A 19,086-nucleotide genomic window follows, 5' to 3' on the forward strand; every position below is an offset into this window, starting at 1 on the left:
TCCCTTGAGCGCTCAGCTGCTGGTGGTGTGTCGACTGTGTGGATGTATACAACTGGGGTCACAGTCACAAACAGGACAGATTGATGGAAAGGAATGTTGCCAAGGCGTAATAAGGAATATCTTGAGGCTGACTGTGCACTTAACATTTTAAAATACTTCACGCAAATGCGTCATGTGGAGATCTTTGAAAAATTTTGTCGGAGTATTCTGCCTGGGGCGTACTGCTCCTGTTTTTGTCCGTAACAGCTGAGTTAGTTCGTGTCACGTTTGTGTATAATTTCATTATTACATAGCTCATCTGGCTAACTGGTTATTTTTTTTTTTATGGACAGTTTTATTAGAATTTGTTTTCCAAACACTAGACCTGTTTCCATTTACCGACTCTAATACTCCTTTTTTTGTAACTTACTTTGTTTAAATAGCTTGCCTTTCTTAGTTTATCCCAGAAGTATTGAAATGCTAGGTGTTAAAAGTGGTGCTCAGTACACATCACCAGCATTCTCTGAATACTGGTTGAAAGAGTGAATGCTATCCCATCCAGTCAGGTCTGAATAGTAATTTCTTCTGGTTTTTATTATGGCCAGGTAGGGGGAATTCCGTAGTTGAGAGAGAATATGAGCTGTGTAATATTTTCCCCCTGTTGCTTGAATGGAGTCTTAAACACAAAATTCACATGCACACGAAAGGCTGGGAGAGGTTTAGTAAATTGAATGTAGGATTATTGTTTGTGTCCACAAGACAAAGCCCTACATCACATTTAGCATAATTTGTGGTCTTAAATTGGACTGATTTAGCAAGGAGAGTGAAATAATCTCTCATCCTGTCCAAAAGGCGATACCTCCAGACCAGCATTTAATTGCATTGGCAAAGTAACTTTGGGGAGGTAGCCGTAATTCTGGCTGCATTATTCTTGGTTTGTGGCTAAATTGAGATCATCACTTTCTCCTGGTTGCACTTTCTTTATTGCTCTTCACAGTAATCGGATGAATGCTGTGAGAGAAGCTTAGGGGGAGCTGGAGGGTGAGACGGGGGCGGGGGTGAGTGCGAGGCCCCCGGAGCAGGCTGGTAGTCACCGAAGAGCTGTGCCTCACACAACTTCACGTTCTAGGGAGAGAACAGGTAAGCTGACAGCACCCAGGGACTCAGCAGGCATGAGGAATTTCTTTGTGATCACTTACTCAGAGTGAATACTGTTCATTCACCAGAGAGCGTGCTACTGACTACACACCTCGAGAGTGCGCTTTTAAGGCCAGATTGTACAGGTAGGGCTCATACGCGTCCGGGTTGGTGTCCAAGAGTACAGTTTCTGGAAGTGATTTCTGGCTGCCTGAGTTTTCCCATTAAAACCTCTCCTTTTATCTCCAGCCCCAACCAGCCACTTCAGTAACTAATCCACGCCTTGCTCATTTTCCATCAGGACCACTGCCACCTCCCAAGTGTCTGAATCCAGGCTGACTCACATTCTCCACAGTCCCTTCCTCTGGTGAAGGCATTTCTCTTGCCTTTTTACCAGGCCGCCTTCCCTCTAAAAGAAGTCAGGTCACCGATGCCTTGGACATTTTATGAGCCGAAATCGAGGACTCAGAACTGTAATGAACAGTGTGCCTGTCTTCTTTACTTTTGTTCTGCTGGGACTTACACACTGGAGTTCTTGCAGGGCGTACCTCCTGAAATAGTTTCAGTGTCTGTTTGGAATTTGACGCATACCTGTGTAGTAGCTCTAAGCAAAGGTGCTCCCGGTTTTTCCCAGTCTTCTGGAGTACCCTTCTGTCCGCCCCTCCCGGAGGGTGCCGTTGGGACGGGAAGTAAATGTACTGACATAAGACATGACACTTTCTTGTGCTGGACCCAAGGCCCATGTCCGTGGTGTCAGGAGCCTGGATAGTCTTGGTGTGAGAGTTTACATGAACTGTGGACAAGTTGACGGCCAGTGACAAATGTTTGTAGAAGACTGACTCAGCGACTGGGACGGATAAGGTATCATCTGTGGGGAGTCTTTCCGCTACCAATGGAGAGTTAATACTTTTGAGGTAAAGATGCCTTTGGCTTTTACTTTGGTATTTGCAAGTATATACTCCAGGGAAGGAAGACTCTTAGGCCCTCACTGGTTTATTATAACCTTTAATCTGTCAGCTGGTATTCATATCATGCTACTGAGTTGGTTCTTCATATTTCTGTGTAATAACAGTTCATTGATCTGTTGCTAATCTGATGTAAACTGTGTGTGTGTGTGTGTGTATCGATCAAGGTGTAAAGGCCAGAAGCCAAAATCATAAACGAGATAGGTTGAATATTTCATCATTTAAGGTTGAACTTCCAGTGTGATTTAGTGCAGTGTTAAGAGAACAGCTCTTCAGATATCCGACTCTTGAAACAGCTTGACGAATCTGTCATCACCCAGGAAGGATCTGGAGTTTGCAATCTTTCTTCTGGTGGAGGTGAAAAAAAAGAAAAACAAAAAAACCCAAAGGAAGCAAACAGTTGTACTTAGGAGACATTGTATGACAATTATAAAAGCGTTTGTGCTTGGGAATACTCACTTTTATGGGCTGTTGATGGCACTCTCAAATTCTCTTTTGCCCTTTGAGGGAACATTTCCATTTCTACTCTACTGAGTTACTAACCTAAGAAAAACCTACAAAAAAAATAAGACGGATATGTGAATCAGATGGTCATACTCGAGTTTCATCTCTCTTTCCTGAGAAAGAAAAACAAAATGTGTTGCTGGCATTCCTTGCGAGGAGCGGGGCTCCGTATTCACACTCAGCAATTTTGTTTCCGTAGCGGTCCCACCAAACATAGCAGAACTGAAGAATTTGGAAGTGCTCAACTTTTTTAATAACCAGATTGAGGAGCTGCCCACACAGATCAGCAGCCTTCAAAAGCTCAAACACCTGAACTTGGGGTGAGTATGGGTGGAAGAGGAAGGAAGGGGGGTGCAGGCTGTGGGGCAAGGGGGAGCGCGTATGCAATCACCCAGGGGGAACTGACCTCCAGTTTTTTCCTGTGTTGCAGGTTTTTAACAAAAGTTTTATTGTTTTAATACCTCTTTTCAATGGCCTGCATTAGTGCATATCTATTTGAGTAGTCATTGAAAAGCTAATTGTACCATAAGGGAGTTTTTTTTTTTATCGTATTTTATTTCCAACTAAGTTTTATTTCAGTTAACGTGGACCAGGAAGGGACTTATTTGCATAGCATTAACTGTTCAGAGCAGTTGTAATCTGGTTGATCATTCTCTCTGCGTTTAGTAGAAATTGCTTACAAAAGCGCCTTCCTTCTATGGAGGGCGGGAGGATACATTTCCGAACACTGCCTCATTGATTCTTACAATTCTTTTATATAGCCCAGAGGTTATAATCCTCTGTCTTTCTTTATGCAAAGGTGAAGAGAGGAGGTTTGATTCAGCTGAGGTGGCAGAACCAGGCAGCAGTGAATGATAATAATACCATCTATTGCTTTACAGTTTTCAAAGTCCTCATGCCGGTGTTTGACCCTCTGAACGATTATGAGGGAGGGAGGGCAGGCGGTACTGCTTTCATTTTGTGTAGAGGAAGTCAAGCCCTTTCTGAGAGCTTCAGTTGACTTGTTCCTGGTGCCCCTGAGCTTCGTGACAGAGCTAGGCGGAGAACCCCGTTATCCAGGGTCCACGCCCCTCCATCAGACACCACAGATGCCCCCAGAACTTGGGCTCCCGAATTCCAGCTTCACTGTTGTAGCTGTTAGATGAAGCTACCCATTCATGCTTCATCTGCCGTGTGAAGCAATATATTCATTAAATTATAACCATTAAATGCTCTAGTTTAGTTAGTGGTTTACATGGAATGGTGATAGAAGCTGGCCAGGTATTTATCAATTTAATAGGAAGCAATCACGAAAAAAAACACCTTATTCATGGAATGATTTTTAGTCGAGCTCATTCTTTCCACGGGGAGTGTGATTAGACACTCATTTTATGTTCCCTCTGGTTTAGATAATCTTGGAAAGATCCATGAGCATTCTTTTTCCTGATGTCTGAGGGGAAGTAGCGCTTAAAGGGGGGGGGGGGGCGTCACTAAATCAGATGGCTTTTTTCCCCCCTACAAATACAGAGATTGTACACCCATCTGGCAAAGCAGAAAAGAAAGGATCCTTTGTTTATATCTTTGTTTTGAAAATTATTAAGTCCTATGTTTAATTTGTATGTAAGCCAGAAGCTAAAACTAGATGTATTTACTGGACGCATAAAACTAGATACATTCTTGGGATCCCTGGGTGGCTCAGTTGCTTAAGCTTCTGCCTTCGGCTCAGGTCGTGATCCCAGGGTCCTGGGATCGAGTCCCGCATCGGGCTCCCTGCTCAGCGGGGAGTCTGCTTGTCCCTCTTTCTCTGCCCCTCTCCCCCCTGCTCATGCTCACTCTCTTCTCTCTCTCTCAAATAAAATCTTAAAAAAAAATTTGATACATTCTTACTGTTAATTTGTTGATTCATGTATTTAACCAGTTCTTCACATAAAAGGCGCTAGGAGCAGTACCTGGCGGGTAGTAAGCACCATGGAAATGTTAGCTATTATCACCACCACCATCCTCATCATCATCGTTTTATTTATTATTTCGTTTATTTCGTGACTGTGATCTGTGTCAGGAACCTTGCTCGTGTTGGGGCTCAGTGGTCAAAATCACAGTCCCTGGCCTTAAGTATGGGGCAGAGCCGGCTGTTGGGGAGCAGTGGGAGTCTCCGTGGGGCCACTGACACGCCCGAGGTGGTGGAGACAGGGACGAGGGTGTCAGTCCACAGCAGAAGCTGTCAGAAGGATTCCTGCAGGGGGCAGTATTTGAGCTGAAACTTGATGCAGGGAAACGAATTTCTCAGACTCAGAAGCAGAGGGAAGGCGCCTCAGCCTGGGAGAAGGACAGGACCAAAAGCTCAGGGTACTGCACGTTCCAGGAGCTGCAGGTCGTTGAGTGTTGCTGAGTGTAAAGTGTGAGGCAGGGAGCGGTAAGGTAAGGGAGGAGGCCGGACGAAGAAGCATGAATGCCTGCTGTTTATTTACTGAGTACTTCCTGAGCTCCCAGCGGAGGGTCAAGCACTGTCCTGGGTAGTAGCTGTCCAGCCTTTATGGCACGTACATCACAGGTGGGGAAACAGACGGTAAACACAGGTCTCTAACTGCAGGGAGGCAAAGGCTAATGAAGGGCCCTGTGTGCCAAGGAAAGGAGCTCTGATTTTGTCCTGCTGACCATGGAGGAGTTTTTACAGCCGACTAGCAGCTATGAGAAAAGGTTTGGATGTGAAAGGTCATGTGGAGGGGGGGGTTGGGTAAGTAGCCTTAGAGGTCAGGAGACCCGTAAGCCTGTGGGAGATTAGCATTCCAGGAGAACTGGGCAGTGACAGTGAAGGCGGGGGAGGGGTTTTAGGTGACAAATAGGAGATAAAACCGACAAGACAGTAGCTGATGGGATGGGGTGATGCCTGGGGGTCTGTCGTAGGCAGCTGAAATGGAAGTAAAGACGGGGACAGTTGTGGAAAGAACATCATGAGCTCAGGTGGTTTTTGGTTGGGTTGGAGATACCTTAGGACAGAGTTACAAAGGTGTTTTTTTTTTTTTTTTTTTAATCAAACGCATCTTAGTTCCCTCTGTTGTTTTCAGAGCTGTTTGCATTTTTGGGCTCTCGGTATTCTATTGAGTGTGTAAAGCTTTCTGTAATTACATAGCTGTATAGATGGGGTTGTCAAAGTTTGAACAAAAATTCTTCGTTCTCTGGGAGAGGAATTGACGTGAGTTTCAGTAAAGGATATTTCTGTCCTCAAGTGGCATAAAGAATTATACCTACATAGCCCTGTTTAAGGCAAGTCATAAATAGAGGACTCCTTAGAGTAAGCAGCTCAAATAAAAATATACACACCAAAAAACTCAACGCCAAAAAAGCAAATAATCCAATTAAAAAATGGGCAGAAGACATGAACAGACATTTCTCCGAAGAAGACATCCAGAATAGCCAACAGACACATGAAAAGATGCTCAGCATCACTCATCATCAGGGAAATGCAAATCAAAACCACAATGAGATATCACCTCACATCTGTCAGAATGGCTAAAACCAACAACACAAGAAACAACAGCTGTTGGTGAGGTGGTGGAGAAAAAGGAACCCTCATCACTGTTGGTGGGAAGGCAAGCTGGTGCAGCCTCTGTGGAAGACAGTATGGAAGTTCCTAAAAAAGTTAAAAATAGACCTACCCTATGATCCAGCAATTGCACTACTGGGTATTTACCCAAAGAAAACTAAAACACTAATTTGAAAAGATTTATGCACCCCTATGTTTATTACGTCATTATTTACCATAGCCAAAATATGAAAGTAACCCAAGTGTCCTTCAGTGGATAAATGAATGAAGTATGAGGGGTGTATATACACACATTAGAATATTGTTCAACCATAAAAAAATGAAATCTTGGCCATTTGCAACGGCATGGATGGACCTAGAGAGTATAATGCTAAGTGAAATAAGTCAGAGAAAGACAAATACCATATGATTTCATTAATTTGTGGAATTTAAGAAACAAATGAACAAAGACAGAGACCAACCAAAAAAACAGACTCTTAACTGTAGAGAACAAACTGATGGTTACCAGAGGGGAGCAGAATGGGGGGGGGGTGGGTGAAACAGGTGAAGGGGATTAAGGAATGCATTTGTGGTGATGAGCATCGGGTGATGTATGTGGAAGTGTTGAGTCCCTAAATTGCACACGTGAAACTAATATAACACTGAACGTTCACTCTACTGGAATTAAAATAAAAATTATGTATATACACACAGGAACCCTACAGCAGAGCCTTTAGGCCACACATAGGCAGATTTCGTTCAGCATGCTCAACCAGAAGTTGCTTTTAAAATTTTATATAGTATTTGCTGTTTATTCTGATGATGGCAAGGCCTGAGAGGATTTTTAGGCCATGTGAATAAGTTGTATTATGTTTTTAATTCTTTAAACGTGGTTCATTTTACAGAGTTAATTTCCACAAAATATAAAGCCACATTGGCTACTTGTCGGTAATTATTTCTGGGATAATCTGACTGCAGAGGCACCATCCCCAACTCCTCTGGAATAATTTTTGACCCAGTGAGATGCTGGAGCTCATCTTGTGAAACTTAGAAGTTTTCACCAAGCGTGTTGTTGAGTGTTCACAAATTTGGATTTTTTTTTTTTTTTTGGGCTGAGTGTGTGAGCGGGTCACTGTGGATATACGAAAAATTGTTACCTTTAGCTAAGAAGGTTTTATTGAAGCAAGAAGAACGCGAGAGGACCTCTGGAGGTCGGGACATTCTAGAAAGGGAAGCATTAAGTAAGGGCCTTCCTAGCTTGTGAAAAAGAGAAAGAAAAAAGAGGCTGACCAGCCTTCAACTACCTGGTTTTACAAATTTCTACATCACATGCAGGCACTTTGCCATTTCCAAAACACACTGGGAAAAATGTCCAGGGGCCATCAAAAGAATTTATACCATTATGGTGCGAAGGAGCCGTAAGCAACTTTGAGAACACTGAAGTGATGTGAGGGTCCGCTGGTAGGACACAAACAGGAAAACCACACTGGATAACTCAGGCTGCCCGCAGTGGTCTTCTCCCAGGGTGAGCTTACCTGTTTGAGGCACAGCGTTTCTCAAGAATGACTTGGTGAAAAATACCTGGTTCCAGCTCTCGTTTCTTGGGAACGATTTGCGAGCCACAGATCTTTCTACGGGCTTCAGATTTTTCAGCTCTCATCCTCCTGCCCATCCTGCTAGGAAGGTATGGCTGTCCTCATTTTACAGTTGAAGAAACTGGGTCTCGGAGCAGCTGACTCACTTCCCCAAGGCCATCCAGCTAGTAACGCTAGAGCCAGACTGCTCATCTCACCTCGCTCTGTTCTGCCCCTGCCTCTGCTCTAAGCTCTCCCGGGAGCCTGGAGCGCGCACAAATGGGGGAATGGCAGGCAGAGGGAGAAGCAGCCTCCCCGCTGAGCAGGGAGCCCGATGCGGGGCTCGATCCCAGGACCCTGGGATCATGACCTGAGCTGAAGGCAGACACTCAACTGACTGAGTCACCCAGGTGCCCTGTATGGAGGTCATTTTATTAAGTGTAAAGTTAACCAATGACTTTTCTACCCAAGAGGTAGAAATCACTTTTCTCTTGGTTTCCTCTTGTGTTGTCAGCTCTTTCTTGTTTGGCCTGGCTGGTGGGTGGTTGGCAGGTGTGGACGGGATTGTATCTAGTGTGAGAAGGCTCGAGGCCTAGAATTATTTTAGCATCACAGTCTCTCCGACTTTTCAGTATCTCAGCTTATATTAGATTTAAAAAAAAAAATGGTGAGCGCTGTGAATTGTTTCAGACTGATGAATCACAAACCTGTACCCCTGAAACAAATAATACATTATATGTTAATTTTAAAAAACCCTCAATCATTCCCTGTGCCGAAATAAAATGCAAAGTTTAAAAAAAATTTTTTTTAGGGGCTCCTGGGTGGCTCAGTCGTTAAGCGTCTGCCTTCGGCTCAGGTCATGATCTCAGGGTCCTGGGGTCAAGCCCCGCATCGGGCTCCCTGCTCAGCAGGGAGCCTGCTTCTCCCTCTCCCTCTGCCTGCCGCTCCCACTGTGTATGCTCTCTCTCCCTCTCCTGTCATATAAATAAAATCTTTTAAAAAAAAAATAAGGGTCTTGAAGAAAATAAGAAAATAGATTTCATTGGAGATACACATAATATTTTGATTTTCGGTTATGATGAAATACACGTGACATAAAATTTGCTGTCTTAACCGTTAAGTGTACGATTCTATAGCAATAAGTATATTCACATCGTTGTGCAGCCAATCTCTAGTAGAAGTTTCTCGTCATGCAAAACGGACTCTGTATCCATTAAACAACAACTCCCTGTTTCCATCCCCCTCAGCCCCTGGCTCATTTTGAACGTTAGTAGTTGCAGAACAAAAAAAGTGGTTCTTTTTTCCCTCCCATTGGGACGAATAAATGAAATAAAGCCAACAGTCTAAAAACTACAAACTTACTCTGTGTCTTTTGAGGAATTATTATTGCTACATACATGAGGAAGTTCTTCTCTAGAAGGACATACTTTGTGATGATTTGAAATTTTTCTGTAACACAGTAAGCATCACCATTGCAGAAAATGAGACATTTTCAAATATTCCATGACCATGGAGATTCTCTGACTACAATTACTGTGTTGGTTAAAAGAACATAAAGTGATGGCAGAATTATGGCCTCTTCTGAGCTTTCAGTCTCTCACATACGGCTCGTAGGCCTGTGACACAGAGGTGATGTGAGTATTGTCTGAATGTATGTTTTGTGTGTGACGTCTTGGATTTTTTTCCCCCCAACCACAGCATGAATAGACTAAACACTTTGCCTCGAGGATTTGGCTCCCTCCCAGCTCTTGAGGTCCTTGATTTGACTTACAACAACTTGAATGAAAATTCTCTTCCCGGAAACTTCTTCTACCTTAGTAAGAAACTTTTAATTCTATAAATCTCCTTAAAATGGTACTTTGCGTTCTGAAAGTGAAATTTATTTGCCAGGGCCCGAACTCCAAGAGAAATTATTGGACGTATGTATTTTTTTCTTCACACATTTCTTTTGAATATTCCTTCATAGCTCAGCAGTCTGTATATTTGATATATAGTTACCTGACACCATTGTGCTCAAGTGGACTTAGTAATGTCATATTAACTTCCGGATGGAGATTATGTACCTAAATGAGATCAAGTCTCACATTTAGCTAAAGAACTTGACTTTTCTTTTTTAAAGAGCATGCCAAAAAAAAAATGATAATGTGTGTGTCCTCCTGTGTTGCTGTTAACCATTTGTAAGCTATGTCCCCAAAGATATTCCAACCAATTATTTATAAAAATACCCTTAATAAACCACTAACAGAATTTTTTGACGCTTCCAAGCAGGATTCTTGTTTTAAGTCTTTTGAAAAGTAATCTCATTGATGTAGTCTATTTTGTCTGTAGTATGCAATCAAACATGAAGAAATTGTTTGTCACAGATAAACACACCTTATCTTTTCACCTGTGTTCTATGCAAACAAATTTCTTGCTGCAGTTACTCATAAAAAATGAGGAAAAACTGATTTTTTTCTGAGAACTCACAAAATATTTAGGAAAGATTTGCTTTCCTTAAATGAGTGTTCTGCTTCTCCAAATAGTGACAACACGTATGGCATCCAGCGATTCTGAATTTTCTGAGCTCGTCTCCAAAATTTCATTTATAACCTTATGCATATTCTCATTCCCAGACTTTGTCAAGCACATGAAGCCAATTCTAAAATATTTTCTTGGGCCATGAAGGAAATTTTGTTGTGTATATTGACATAGAGTTCTGTCGAATTTTAAAACATTAGAATGTAATTGAATACCTGTAAGCAAACAAAACAGACAAATCTGATTATACGTCTCCTTTTTGGTTAGGGATCAAAAAGATGCCTTAGAATGTTCTCCTTCCATAGTTTGGGGGTCATGTTATCACTGTGTAATATTGTGAACAAGTTTCTGATCACCGATATTCTGCCTAAATTAGGGTTTCTCTAGTTTTAAGCTCCATGTCATTATGTCAGCTCCTTTGTTTTCATTTGTTTTTGTTGTTAAGGCTAGAGAAATAATAATAATTAGTCTGATTACGGAAACAATGAACTGTGATTATGGTCTTCCTCACCAGAAAGCCTTTTAGTTGTTTATTTTTAACAGAGTCACATTTCAATGATAGAGCTCTTTTGTCCTCAGCGTTGATACAAGTGACACTGGTTTTCTTGGTTACCCTTTGGATGCAGAGCATAAATGTGTATTGGAAATAACAGAAGACAAATAGCTATCTTTTTTGAAAGCATCTTGCAACCCTGTGCCAAAAACTGCTGGTGTCCAGAGTTGTTAATTGTGTCAGTCCTCTTGGATATAGATGTTTTCCTGAACACACCAGCCCCACAATAAGCCAGTAAATCTAAGTTTGACCTGCTTCTTATTATTGTGGGCCCTAGGTGTGTCATAGGCTTTTCACCGAGCTGGGGTTATTAATCAAAGCTGACTCCCTTGTATTGATCAGACCTCAAATGGTTGGATTCCGTGCCACCCTGTTTATATATTGCTGTTTAATTTGCAGCCACCCTGCGTGCACTCTATCTAAGTGACAACGATTTTGAAATCCTGCCGCCAGATATTGGGAAGCTCACAAAGTTGCAGATAGTAAGTAATTTATCTAAATTCTTAGAAAATCAATTCACTTCTGCAGCCCTTGTAGGGGTGGAATCAAGTCAATTTGAGCAGGAGTACGGTTTGTTTTGCAGGAATCAACCACTCCTCCTGCTACTGTTTCTGGCTCATCTGCAGGCACTTGTAAATAAATTGAGGGGATTGAGCCTTTAGAGGAGAGAGGGCACGGGAAAGGACGAGAGTTGCTGTTGAGCGCCTCTTTACGTGAACACTGTTTTTGACAACTCCTTGTTTTCTTATATTTAGCTCAGCCTTAGGGATAACGACCTGATCTCGCTGCCTAAAGAAATCGGGGAGCTCACTCAGCTTAAGGAACTCCACATTCAGGGAAATCGCCTGACCGTTCTGCCCCCAGAACTAGGTAAGGTTGCTGATGAATGATCTTAGTTCGGGGTTTAATTAATAACAGTGATCCAAGTGCGGCAATTCTGAACAACCCTCGCTCTTCCTGGCAGGCACCCTCCACCGAGGTGCCCTTTCTGATCCTTTCTAGTAGCATTTGTCCTTGCCCAGGGGTCAGCTGTTACAGGTTGACCCGTCCTGCTGCTTTGTTAGGCAGCCACACGGCACCCAGGGCCTGAGAAACTGCTGAGGGGCAATCAGCCCGCTCAGCCCCTGCACGGTGTCGGGGTGGGGGGTGGGGGTGGGGGGCAGAGCCCAAGATTAGTAGTAACGGGCTTGCCTGGGGCTCCTCCTTTGCTAGAAATTAGATTAGAAAATTTTAAAAATTTTCTAATCAAACCATCACTCTTACTTTTTTTAATCTCTTAATTTTTAATTTCAGTCCCTTGAAAACTTGTAGCACCTAAAATATTTGTTACAGCTGCGTGAAAATACCTTTGCTAGTCATGCATCTGGTTCTCCTCTGATCCATCTCCAGTGGGAATTGTTAAATGTGTTCCAGCTGGGAACCCTTTGGTCCTGCTCCTGGGGCAGATGACTCTTAACACTCTGCCTGCTCAGTCACCCGGCCCAGGGTGGGCTTAGGACCTTCCTTGGAAAAACGTTCAAGCGTGTTATCCCATGGCCGAGGCTCTTCTGCCCTTCTGGAAAGGTTTCGTGGGCTTACTTCTCTCTGCTTGTGCAGACTGTGCCCTCTAACTTCTTCCATCCATTGAACTCTATTGTTCCTCAAACCATGAATATTTGTCTTTCTGCTTCAAAAGAGCATCATTTTAAAAAACACATTTAAGGGGCGCCTGGGTGGCTCAGTTGGTTAAGCGACTGCCTTCGGCTCAGGTCATGATCCTGGAGTCCCGGGATCGAGTCCCACATCGGGCTCCCTGCTCGGCGGGGAGTCTGCTTCTCCCTCTGACCCTCCCCCCTCTCATGTGCTCTCTCTGTCTCTGTCTCTCACTCTCTCAAAATAAATGAATAAATCTTTAAAAAAAAAAACAAAAACAAAAACACATTTAACCCAAAGTTCTTGGAGCAAGTACCTCACATGAGTTTGGTGGTTTGAAAGAGGCCAGTTACTAAAAATTGGAATGAAAGCTCCATGAGAGGGGGCTGGGGTTTTGTTTCTGCTCCCTGCTCTCTCCCCCCGTGCCTGCCAGGTGCTAGGCTTGAGGTGGGTGCTCAAGGAATGAGTCCTGAACAGGTTAATCAGAGGAGGGCCTCAGTTAGCAAGGCGCTTGGATGGCCATGCGCAGCCAGAGTTTGACGTCTGTCCAGAGCAGTGCTTCCGGTTATGGAAGCCACAAGCCACACTTCTAAGTGCCCATGGCTACCCTGTGGGAAAACATAGGTACACAATGTTTCCGCCAGCCGGGATGTTCCATGGGGCAGTGCTGGTCTAAAGGAAAAGCATTCACATGATTTCATGGAACAGACGTCGAGTTTCAGCCCCCCATACCCCATCTCCTTCAGCAGCTTTGTTGTAAAATGTCTGGAGGAATTGTACTGATTTCAAGGGCTGATAAGTAACTCAACACCTTCTCTTCACGGAGTTACAAGTAGACACGTCTTACTTTAGGAACAGGCCGGGAGATCAAGAAAAGATCTCTGCAAAAGTTTTTAAGGCAAAAAACTCGTTGTCAAAAGAAAAGAGTTTGTACAGTGATTGTTAACCATAGGGGATAGCATTAGTAATACCTGGGGGACTGTTGCAGAATACAAATACCTGCTTCTTCCCTGAACTACTAAATCAAAATCTCCATGTGTGAGACTAATTCTTTTTTTTTTTAAGATTTTATTTATTTGAGAGTGAGAGCACATGTGCGCAGGGAGAGGGGGTAGAGAGAGAAGGAGAGAGAAAATCTCAAGCAGACACTGTGCTGAGCGCTGACCCTGACACGGGGCTCGATCTCATGACCCCGAGATCACGACCTGAGCTGAAATCTAGAGTTGGACGCTTCACTGACTGAGCCACCCAAGCACCTCAAGACTAATTCTTACATAATTTCGAAAAGCTCACTCCATGCTTCTGGTGTGCATCTTTGGTTATTATGATTAAGAGAAATTTTTTTTTAAGTATATTTTGTTACTCTTTTGTTTCATTTTTCAAGCCAAGAGGCAATGTAGGGCATTAATCAGTGATTTTTTTTTTTTTTTTTGCGATTTCTATCAGATGCTACTTTGTTAGAAAAATAAACCCAGGTGACCACCCACCTATGTACTTCTGTATTTTAAAAATCTTAACTCATAATGCTTATCCTATTTAAATATGGCATCTAGTTATATTTATCTAACATTTCTGTTAAGCTCTCCAGTAACAAATTATTATTATTTTTTTATTCAAGAGTAGAATTGAGGAGAAAGTCACTAAATGACTTTATTTTTTAAGGCACACCTAGGCAAACTTAATCTCAACTTCTGCCTGGTGGCAGCTTCCCCTAGTTACAGGCAAATACTTAGCTGGAAATAAATGATAAACTCCTGGGAGTAGCTATTACAAATCTAATTTAAAGATGAAGACAGATGTATTCTTTATTTTTGAACGGCGATTTTTTTTTTCTCAGAATCAAGAATAATATACTACATGGGAATATAATGATAGCTATTGTAATAGCCAGTACCTATGAAGGTCTCCGGTGCCAAGGGCTCTGTGATGAGTGCTTTTCTTGCTCTCTCTCCCGTAATTGTAAGACTCGTAAGCCGACTTTTTAGAGGTAAAAAGACGGGAGCCGAGGGACACCCATCGGGACACAGCTAGTGAGTCACAGAGGCTTGATTCGAACCCTGTCGGCCTGTTCTCCCGGTCAGGATTCCTAACCACCGTGGTGTTCTCGTTTCCGTTCGTGCCCACAAAAGGATTCCCAGAAAGCGGTTTCCAAGTGTGAATCAAGCCCAGTGCTGGCTCGCCTCCCCAGGGGAGCAGGGGAAGAGCCGCTCCAGCGTGTCCAGCCGGGCTGGTGTGTCAGCAGCGGGACCGTAATGACACTGCAGGGAGCAGAAGAGGTGCCCTCAGTGACCCAGGTGCTGTTTGGCTCGGCGGTTCCCCGGCGGTTGCTTTGTGGGGTTCTCCCCCCTCCCCCCGCTGCCCTGGCCCCTCCCTTAGCCATCCAGCCACAGCGGGAATGTCTTTTTCGACTTGTCCTCGATGGCTGAGGTGAGCCTCTGGAGCTGCCCTGGCTGGCTGATGACTGAGCTAGGGACCGATGAACTTGAAGTGGGTTCTGTGTGTCCCTACAGCATCCCCTGGCTGCAGGTTTGCTCCTGGGTGCGTCTTCAAATGTGGATAATGATCATATGTTCCTATGTATGTTCATATTTTATGTAGCAGAATAAGTGAAGTAAGTGCTTTTGGGATTTCTGTCTAACAACTTGGAGCCTTATTGGTAAGAGTATTTGAACCAAGCACAGGAATCCAGATAAGTTCTGATGTGTCAGGTCTAAAATGTTCAGGGACACAGCAAAATAAAATTAGGGGCTTGGCTGGAATTTTTTCTTTGTAATTACATTACTTTACTTTTGTTGCAAATCCTGAATAAGTTATTTTACCTGTTGTGCCTGATTGCTAAGCAGCAATGCATTTGATTTGATGTTGGTCCATATACCTATAGCAAATTAGATGCAGACTGGGTTTGTCATTCACCCATTCATTTTTTTTACTCATTCAGACATTTATTAAGTTCCTGCTTTAGGCCAGGTCTTGTCTTCAAGGAACTTACTCTCCAGTAAAGTAAAATTCGTTTATTCATCAACTGTTTATTGGGCCCTAGCCTCATGCTTATTTCTTGGAGATAGGACAAGGGACAGACACCCCTGTGATCCTGCCTTGGGGGAGGACAGATGCGTGGATGGATAGCACATCAGATGATAATGCTCTGTGAAAAAAATTAGCATGGAAGGGAGTGTCCCAACTGGTGGGAAGGTGATGATATTACTCTGTTATACAGAGTCAGCAGAGAAAGCCTCACTCATAAGCTGGTATCATTTGAGCAGACACCTGAACGAGGGAGGGAGCTTTCCTGGCAGCGGAAACAGCGCGTGCAAAGGCCCTGAGACGGTCCGGTGTTGAGAAACAGCGTGACTCACATGGCTGGGATGCCGTGAGCGAGGGGAGAGTTAGAAGAGGTGAGCTCAGTTCGGAGGTGGGGACCAGACCACGTGGGAACTGGTGGGCATTGTAAGGACTTGGGCTTTGCTCTGCGTGAGGTGGTGCGGCAGGCTGAATAATGGCCCCCAGAGGCGCCCTTGCCCCAGTCACCAGAACCTGGGCATTTGTCGTCTTGCATGGCAAAAGGACTTGGCTGACGTGATTTAGAATGTCGAGGTGCAGAGCTTATCTTGGATTACCAAGGTAAGCCCAGTGTAATCATATGAGTTTTAGAGGAGGGAGGCAGGGGGGTCAGAGATAGTGGGTGAAAATGCCGTGATTGAGTCAGGAGGTTGAAGTGATGCATTGTGGAAGGGGCCCTGGGGCAAGGAATGTGGGCAGCCTCCAGAAGCCAGAAGCTGAAAAAAGCAAGGAAATGGATTTCCTCTTGAAGCCTCCAGAAGGAAGGCAGCCCTTCTGCTTTCATTCAGATGGTGATAATGGTCAGATTCTGGGTCTGTTTCAAAGGCAGAACAAATGGGAATTAGTGATGACTTGGGAGAGGGGGAGAGTGGAGGTTGACTGTGAGGTTTTGCGTCTGGGGAGCTAAAAGGGTGGGGAAGATAATGGGAGGGGGTGGGGAGATGTGGGGAGGAGAGGAGCTGGTCATGAGCTGAGTTGTGGATATCCTAAATTTGAGATGCCTTTCGGATGTCTCATTGAGAGGGCACCTGGATAGTGGGGTCTGGAGTTGGAAGAGAGGTCTGGGCTAATACATAATTTGGGGCATTGTCAGCCTAAATGTAATGGCACCGAGTAGATGAGATTCCATGGGTGTGACCATAGATGATAGAGCCTTGAAGCTCTCTAGTTCCTAAACACTAAAGCCAGAAGGATTGGGGACCTTGATGAGTCAGCCTGGCTCCCAAGCAGGTATCTGCAGCCAGCGCAGGGACTGTGGGTCCCCCGGCTGGCCCCACAGTGACTCCTCCATGCTCGTGCAGTGGGCATGCTTCGCTTCATAGGACAAGTGTTTTTCCTGACACGTGCAGTTCAATTCTGCCAGTGAAAGCAGGAAGTAGACACAGCTGAGATCTTCCTCTGAGTCTGTCTGAATCCGAAGAAGGTCTCTTTGGGACCCGTATTTGCAGCCAATAGTCAGTCTCTTCAAAAGAACAGCGATATGACTAAGTGAAGTTTCACCCTGTTGTATTTAGTGGAAGAATGAGTGAGTGGAGTGGAGAAAAGGCCTGCATTGCTAGGGAGGAAGGAAGGGCACATGCCCTGACCAGGCGTCCAAGTAGACGGAACGCCAGAGTGGACGGCAGCCTCACGGTGATGTCAGAGCTGGTGGTCTCTGAGCTGTCCTCTCTTCCGCTCTGCCTTTTCTCTCATGCACAAGACAGCTGTTGTCTTCTGAGCTGAAGATGGGCAGTGTATGTCTTTGCATGGTCTCTGCTAAATTGTCCAGGGTCCCCTGACTTGTTCTTGCTGGAATCATTTCTGGTTTCTTGGCTTCTAGACAGTCCCGGGACCTCTTCTCCTGCATTTGTCCCCCAGGTAATTGCCTTTGGAGAAGGGAAGGAAGTCGGTCAGCTAGGCATGCAGTGAAGCAAAGGGGTTTAGACGTTGGAACCGTTATCTACAGCAATTTAAGCAGCCCGTGGGAGGGATGTGTGCAGTGCTGCATCACCTGGGTCTAGCAGGCGGAGTGTCCTGCTTTGTATGCCAGGAATCAATAGGATTTTTTATTACAGAAATAGGAGAAGCATATGTATCCTTTCTAGCCTATTTGTGAAGAGTGGAAACAAACACTCATTCCATTCAAAGAGTAAGTGATGTCAGGAATTGAGAATTTTCCTCCAGTTATAATTGCGTAGAATGAACAGAATTAAGAAAGAAAGGAGATACCAGTCTAAAAAACCCTTTGTGTTATACCTCTTAATTCCTTTCTTTATGGGAGTTGAGGAGCAAAAGAAGAATTCTTTCTTTATGGAGGCAGGCAAGAAGGAAATGCAGTATTCTTTTTGATCAATCAAGTCCCAGATTGTAAGTGTCTTGTTTATTGTGTTTGGTGTTATTTTTATTCAGTTGCTTCCCAGGTATCTTAACCAGAGGTTTAAAAACAACAACAACACATGTTTTAATGTGTACTATAGGATGTAGAGGCTTTCCTCTTCATCACCAGGCTAGGGTTCAGTGCTCTCTGACTTTGGACAGGTTATTCTACCTTCTGCACCTCATGTGGATGGGGCTTGTAGTAGTCCCTGGTCATAGTGTTGTTCTGAAGATTAAAGAATAATCCACATCTGGAACTTAGCCCCATTCCAGGAGTAAGTACAACTGCTCAGTAAGTACGAGGTCAATGAACATAGGTACACAGGTGTGTGTGTGTCTGTGTACATGTAACACACACACACACACACACACGGTGAATTTTATACTATAAAATTTTGACTCCCTAGGGGCCAGTTTTCTGAAACTGGGGCTCATCGCAAACAGTCTAAGCATAGCCGTTGCCCACGCCCCACGTGTTTCACAGGAAGAAGGTGAGAAAGCCAGTCTCCGGAGCACATTGATGGGTTGGTTTAACCTGTGGGTAGAAGAATGGCTGTCCATGAGCTTCCTGTGTGGACCGCGGGAAGCAGCACAGGGGCAGAGCAGGGGAGCGGGAGACTGAAGGCCCAGGGGAGCAGCTCCACGTGGCAAACACTCGGGGTGCATGAGAGGCCTGGCAGGAAGTTAGGGCTTCAGTGCCGTCCATTCAGTTCCAGGGTCACAATTTTAATAATAAACTTGTAATTACACAAATTACACTGGAAGGTGGGATGAACTCCGCCACAATCTGTGATAGCTACACCAGGCTAACCAAGGGTAGGACCGCTGGCTGCTTTTTGTTGTTGTTAAGATTTATTTATTTTCGAGAGAGAGCAGGAGTGGGAGAGGCAGAGGCAGAGGCAGAGGGAGAGAGAATCTTCCACAGACTCCACGCTGAGCGCGGATCCTGATGCAGGGCTCGATCTCAGGGCCCTGAGATCACAGCCTGAGTTGAAACCAAGAGTTGGCCGCTTAACCGACTGCGCCCCCCAGGTGCCCCTTGGATGATTTTGCTTTACATCCATTGTAGGACAAAGTAAAATATAAAAATACAGTATTTTATAGGGGGGAAAGGCTCTCTGGATTAAATACTCAAAAAAATACATACCTCCAAAGGCATAATAGTTCATCTGTGAAATGGTTGCCAAATTTCATGATACACCAGTTTAATAGAGCAGTGAGTGGTGAGTACTTCATGGAATTATGAAGTATGCTACTTGTACAAAATTGAATTTGGCCATTGATCATAAACATGTTTTTGAAGTGACT

The 19,086-nt window shown here is 44.2% G+C and overlaps 1 protein-coding gene across 3 annotated transcripts in view; it reads left to right on the plus strand.

Annotated features, from left to right (window-relative positions):
* The window catches only part of RSU1 (Ras suppressor protein 1), a 253,585-nt gene that overhangs the window by 50,605 nt on the left and 183,894 nt on the right, over positions 1-19,086 (plus strand). For all 3 annotated transcript variants that reach the window (XM_028114094.1, XM_028114093.2, XM_088025799.1), the window contains 4 exons: positions 2,785-2,905; positions 9,360-9,478; positions 11,131-11,213; positions 11,487-11,601. In XM_028114094.1, coding sequence (XP_027969895.1) covers positions 2,785-2,905; positions 9,360-9,478; positions 11,131-11,213; positions 11,487-11,601 — 438 coding nt within the window. The remainder of the gene's footprint in view (positions 1-2,784; positions 2,906-9,359; positions 9,479-11,130; positions 11,214-11,486; positions 11,602-19,086) is intronic.

This window comes from Eumetopias jubatus, unplaced genomic scaffold, assembly GCF_037043125.1.
Source record: "Eumetopias jubatus isolate StellerSeaLion01/CBP00866 unplaced genomic scaffold, mEumJub1_p1.0 scaffold_8, whole genome shotgun sequence".
In the NCBI taxonomy this organism is placed as follows: domain Eukaryota; kingdom Metazoa; phylum Chordata; class Mammalia; order Carnivora; family Otariidae; genus Eumetopias; species Eumetopias jubatus.